Genomic DNA, 6,000 nt, shown 5'->3' on the forward strand with positions numbered 1-6,000 from the left:
GATTTCGTGGTTCTTGCTGCTGTTTCTATAATAAAAGCTTTTTATGGGACAAGGTTGTTAGCCGTGTTTTCAACCCCCAACTTGGAGGACCAGTGGATCGCACTTCATCTGGTCTCTTATCTTCTGACCTGTCTACCTCATGCATCCCACATGGAAAGACTAAGCTCCCACCAGCAAAGCTCTCCAGGGCACTGAGACAACCAAGTCCCTTGACCATCAAGAAAGCATCCTCTTCAACCTCATGCTCTCTGTGCCACTGTGTGTGATAGCACAGAACAGGAATGATGCAAGGCAGATTAAAGATAGTGAGCGGGCCACTTTGATATCTAGAAAGAACACCGGCCACATAAATGACTATTAATGGTTTATGGAAACACGTTGGGCTCTGTTGCATGTTTGTCCTATGCTTGCATTTGGTTTGCTCTAAAAGGAGAGATTTGTTTATTTCTTCTTTTAAATAAGCCAGTTTTTATTTTCGTATTGCAGGTTTCGATATATGTTCCGCAACAGCCCTCTTATATATTGTGCCAAATTAGATTAAGGGTCGGCATTAAGCATTTTATGAGATAACTGATGCACTTCTGCCTGTAGGAAGCAGGCTTTTCCTGAAACAGATGATACATTAAGGCCTATAATAGATGTACATTAGTGACCCTGTAAGTGAAATCTTCCTTCATCTAATTAATACATTGGTACTTGCTGGATCGTTGTATTCTCCTGGAAGTTTAAATCTTTCCTTGGAGGAGGATGTTTTTTCACAGGTTGTTGAAAAAAAATTTAAAATCCGCAGGAACAAACTCTTCGATGAAAATAGAAGCAATGCCACAAACTCACTTTAATTTTTTCATTACTTCCCAGCCTATTCACTGGTCTAGTCATTAGTGCTGCCAAGACTAAGCTATTGCCTAAAATAGTTGAAACATTGGTATTTGCAGGAGCAGGCTTTCTCAGGGTTCATTTAAACATTAGCTGTGCAGTAGCAGGGTTTTCCTGTGACTGTTAATGCTCCTGTATATCCTGTAAGAGTTCACACACCGTTGCCTCCAAGCACATGCTCTTCCCTTGAGAGTTTATGCTTTGAGGCCTAGTGAAAATGAGACATCCACCAGGGTTACTATTTGTAGCTGCTGAATCAGGCCCGTCATTGAGTTTGTTTACATTAGAGCCCGCATGAATGAAGACCCTTCCATTTGGAGTAAGTAATGCATTATTGTCCACAGACGCAGGTTCTTCTGAGCAAGCTGTTAAGTTGATCTCTTCTCTGGTTTGGAGATGTACGAGTACCTGGATCAGAAGTATTTTCCCTGAGGTAGTTGATGACATAGTGCTCACTTGGGCAGGCACTTTGTCACAGCGATACATTCGTCCCTGAAGGATCTTTCCTTGGATAAGTGTCCCATAGAGGCAGGCAGGGTTCCTCTTCATAGATAGGTGATGCACTTGGGCCTGCAGGAGTATCTGATTTTATTTGATAGACGTTCAGAGGGTCCAATGAAATTCCAAGCTATAGATAAAGGTCTAGTATGGTTAGCTGTCTCATAAGGAGAACTCTGCAGCTATTGCAGCTGACAGTCCAGATTTCTCTGGCCTTAATGATCTTCATGGAGAACCCAGTAATTCTGGTCCAGTATATCTCCACTTTAAAATCCTAATTTTTTATGGTTTATGATGCACTAAGATATGCATTTATGACTCGAGATTTGGCTCCAAATCTACAATATTTCTGGGACATACATATCCTTTATCGTTTAGTAATAATTGTGCATGTTGTATTTCCTTCCCCAGGTCTGATGGAAGAGACTTCTCGACTCTCTTAAGTGATCTGAAGAAAGAAATTGGCTTTGACAAGAAGCTTGGTGGTGCGAGCAGGACCCCGGAGCTCTCCATCAACAAGAACAGTCTTGCGGGCCTCTCTGATAGTGTGGAGCGTGACAAAGAGGTTACAGGTGTGAGCAGGGAAGGAGAATATTTAGTTACCTGTAATGCTTTGACCCAACTTTCAGGCAGTGCTGAGGAGGAGTTGAGTTGCACAGGTGTGTACAAGGTGAAGGAGAAGAATTTTAATGGGAGTTACTCATTGAGCCTCCCAGGAGATGGTGAATGTGAAAACCAGTGTAGTGATGTGACCATTGAGAGAGAGCAAACCATCAAAACGAATGATTTGAATCAACTTTCAAAAAGTGCAGAACACCAGGAGACCTCCACAGGTATAATGAAAGAAGAGGAGGACGAAAAACCCATAGCTAGGAATGCTTTAGTGCACCTTTCAGAGAGATCTGAATGTCAGCATATATGTGCGAGCAGGGAGGAGCTGCAATTCAATTTCAAAGAGAATGACTTGTTGAGCGTTTCAGAGACTAAGAAGAAGCATAAAAGTGTGAGTAGGCCTGAAGAGGAACGTGTCCATAGGAAAGTGTTAACTCTCCAATCAGGGAGTGTAGCTCCTCCTGACAATCTCTTAAAAATGGACGATGACTTCACTGCTCCAGGACCTACAAGCTTTAGGCTACAACCGAAAAGATCAAGCACTTGCATTGAATTAGACCATATACAGGCTTATGTAGGCAAATCACTACGGCAACTTGCAAAAACATACAAGGAGTTGACTTGTGAAGTTATTTCGTGGTTCCAGTCCAGCTGCTCTACCCAGTGTATTCTTCGATACTGCAAAGATCCAGCTGGCTTGGAAAGGGCTTTGTTGGGCATTGTAGATCATGCTTATGGGGATCATGAGGACTGTGGCCACTGTGAGTTTAACAGGGATGTGCAAGCTCACAGGCCTGCAACTTTCCAACCAATGTTGTGTGACCCGAGCCTAAGGCCTAAACTGAACGCCCTCTTCAATAAACTTGCAGACAAAAGGGTGAAAGTAGCACGTTTCAGCTCAAATAGGGTTATGAAACCTCCAAAATCTGTCTTGTGTGAATCACATGAGACAAATTACTTAGAAAGTCCTCTGCCTTTGAGAACCCGATTAAGGAATGCAGGATATACAGATCTTTTTCCTGAAAGTATGAATTCTTGCGTTTCTGTAACAAAGAACACAAGCTATCACAAGATCTCCAAAGATACAGCTAGAAAACTAGAAAATGGCGAACTGGAAAGGGATAGGAACCCAAAAAAAGAACATGTGAAGGAGAAATCAAAATTGCCCCCATGTTTGTCATCTAAAGATGGTGAAGGCAACTCTTCAAGTTTGGAGACTCCACCTCTGCTGGCCAAACCACAGATGGAGTTTTTTTCAGTCAAACAGCCCATGGTCTTGGTTTTCTTTGATCTAGAGACCACCTCTTTGGCAAAAGATTGTGAAATTGTTCAACTGGCTGCAATATGTGGCGAGAAAACCTTTGATAAGTACATATTACCAGTAGGAGGAATGTCACCTGGGGCCTCCAGGGTCACAGGTCTCACTGTGTCTGGAGGGATCTTGCGTCTTCATCACAGACCGCTGCATGTTGTTCCCTTAAGGGAGGCATTAGTAAAGTTTTTGGAGTGGTTGAAGGGGTTTGGGCGATGTGTGCTGGTGGGTCATAACTCCAAGTCTTTTGATGCTCCAAGATTGTTGCTACAGTTGGAAAAGAAAGGCTTGGCTGAGACGTTCTGTCACACGGTGCTGGGATTTTTGGACACATTGCCATATTTCCGGGAAAGTAGACCACATTTGCCAAATCACAGACAGCAAACCCTCGCAAAGGAGCTACTGAAGGTAAAATACAATGCACATCGGGCTCTCGATGATGTGAAGATTCTGCAGAATCTTGTAGAGAAGTTTGCAGACCATGCTGATCTGTCTAAACATGGCTTCTCTGCCACATGGGTCTATCAAACCATGAAATATGAGCTTCAGAAGCAGAAGAATCTGGCAACATTTGCTGTGCTGGAAAAGAAGAACGTCATTTCCAAAGGGATGTGTGAGAAAATGGCAGGTTCTGGCCTCCGGGAGTATGATTTGAGGGTAGCTCATGCTCGAGCTGCATCTCGGGGTGAACAAGGGAGCGCTGGGATAATAAAGTTACTGACTGAAAAGGATAATGAAGGCAAAATTCGTGTCACTAACCAGGTGAAGGTACTGAAGCACCTTGCGGAATTTTATGATCGGGAGTTGGGTTTTGTTCAGTGACAATGGAGTTAAATGCTTTGCCTGGGTACGGAGAATGTCCTATGAAAAGTTTCACCATGCAGTCTCGAAATCTTTTGAGGAGGAGTGCCTAATGTGGCAGTAAACCTCATTAGGATATCTTGGGTTTAAATTGGGAGAGTACATCCTACCTTACAAATCAAGTTTTGTAATATTCTTGCCCAGTGGAACATGAATATTTGTAACATGGTAGACTTTTCAAAACAAAGTATATGGTTATGAAAGTGTGTGTGGTTGTATGAGTGTGGTTGTACGCGCAGATGTTTGTGATGATATATTTTAGCTTTGTTCATGGTCTATGTTTTTAAGTACATGAATTGTTTTCCGTTTTAAACTTGTTTAGAAACAACTTCTGAGTTGAATAAATTTGTCTTTAGAAAAAATCATATTCTTGTACATTTCTCAAATTATAAGAAGCCAGCACTTATGCTTTGTAGACGAAAACAAATGTGTTTTCTAAAAACGTCTACTGGGCAGTTGGATAAAACTACACTTTATAGTATGATTTTATTTGATTCAAATCAGCCGTTAATCCTGCCCTGATGGAACTGTTCCTAACACAATTGTTGATTGAGTAACATTTTAGCCCTGTTTGCTTGTCAGATTTCATGTTGCAAGGTCATATAATCATTGTATACTTCAACCTAATGTAAATCTTTGCACATATTGTAACTAGGACATTCAATTTAATGAGTGTTGGAAATCTCGCTGACTTACATTTTGTTGTTACTAGCCTGAGACCGACATTCAGTGTGAATGACTGGAGGGTGGGTTAAGGAATGGAGTCGTCTTCTATATATACAACTATGATATCCCATAGTTTAGGAAAGTGTAGTAAAATAAACCCAATGTATTGGAACATTGAAAGATGAAGCTATATTACCTATACCGTAGCCTGTGTGGAGTTACAGAAATGTGTAGATTATATGGAGGTTATGGCTAGAATAGAAGATGTCCCCAACACCCTCCTCATATTGAAAGGTTGTGATGTGTTGATAACTCCCTAGTAACAATAGCCCTCGGAAGAGAGCAGATATCCAAAAAAGGTGAGTACAGAGTGACTTCAGTGAAATACCGGCAAATATGTAGGATGTTTTTATTGAATAAGGAACTAGAAGCCTCTGATAGGATAATGAAAACACTCAAGGGTCTTATGACAATCTTAAGAACTGATCTAATCAATATGCTTTGCATGCACCAAAGAAACCTGCTACATTGGTAGAATAGTGAATAGAGATTCGTCAAAAATAGCTTGTTTGAAAGCTTTTAAATTGTCCAAAGGAAGGCTATAATGAGGTCCCCAGTATTAGAACGCAACGCAGATTGCTTTTTAAGGAAGACAGATGATATCCGGAAGAGAATTGGGAAGGCTTTAAAAGGCTGTAGAAGAAAACTTCCAAAGCCATATTTATAAGGTGGCCACGAAGGAATTTTGTAAGAATGACATCAGCTAAAGAACCATCACCCACATGCATCAAGGTATTTAGGAGTCGCAAACGGTGCGAATCGGTAAATTCGGCCGTTTGCGATTCCTAAATATCTTTTTTGGATGCATCAAACATTTTTGGGAAAATTGCTATTTTTAGCGAATTCCAAAAATGCGATTGCTTTTAAGGAATCGCAAATTTGCGATTCCTTAAAAGCAATGCATGATTGCATTTTAAATTGCGAATTCGCAATTAGGGGGTGCAAATTACCACGAGGTTGAACCTCGTGGTAATTTGCGAAAAAGTTTAAAAATGCTCAAAATTGCATTTTAAACACTGTAATGTTACAGATACACATGTCCTTAGGACATGTGTGTGTGAAACATGCACTTAAAAATGTATTTCAGGGGTGCAGGGGGGGTCAATTGGACCCCC

General features: G+C 41.1%; 1 protein-coding gene across 3 annotated transcripts in view; it reads left to right on the plus strand.

The window, feature by feature from the left end:
• Window positions 1–4,524, plus strand: part of LOC147750888 (uncharacterized) — a 51,121-nt gene extending 46,597 nt beyond the window's left edge. Inside the window, exon 4 of one of the 3 annotated variants that reach the window (XM_086918488.1) lies at window positions 1,786–4,515. In XM_086918488.1, the coding sequence (XP_086774614.1) occupies window positions 1,786–4,120 (2,335 nt within the window). In that variant the 3' untranslated portion in view covers window positions 4,121–4,515. Of the gene's footprint in view, window positions 1–1,785 lie in introns of all 3 variants that reach the window. The other 2 variants (XM_086918498.1, XM_086918506.1) reach the window with 2 other exon arrangements.
• The last annotated feature ends 1,476 nt before the right edge of the window (window positions 4,525–6,000 follow it).

Source organism: Lissotriton vulgaris, chromosome 1_1 (assembly GCF_964263255.1).
Source record: "Lissotriton vulgaris chromosome 1_1, aLisVul1.2, whole genome shotgun sequence".
Classification (NCBI taxonomy): Eukaryota; Metazoa; Chordata; class Amphibia; order Caudata; family Salamandridae; genus Lissotriton; species Lissotriton vulgaris.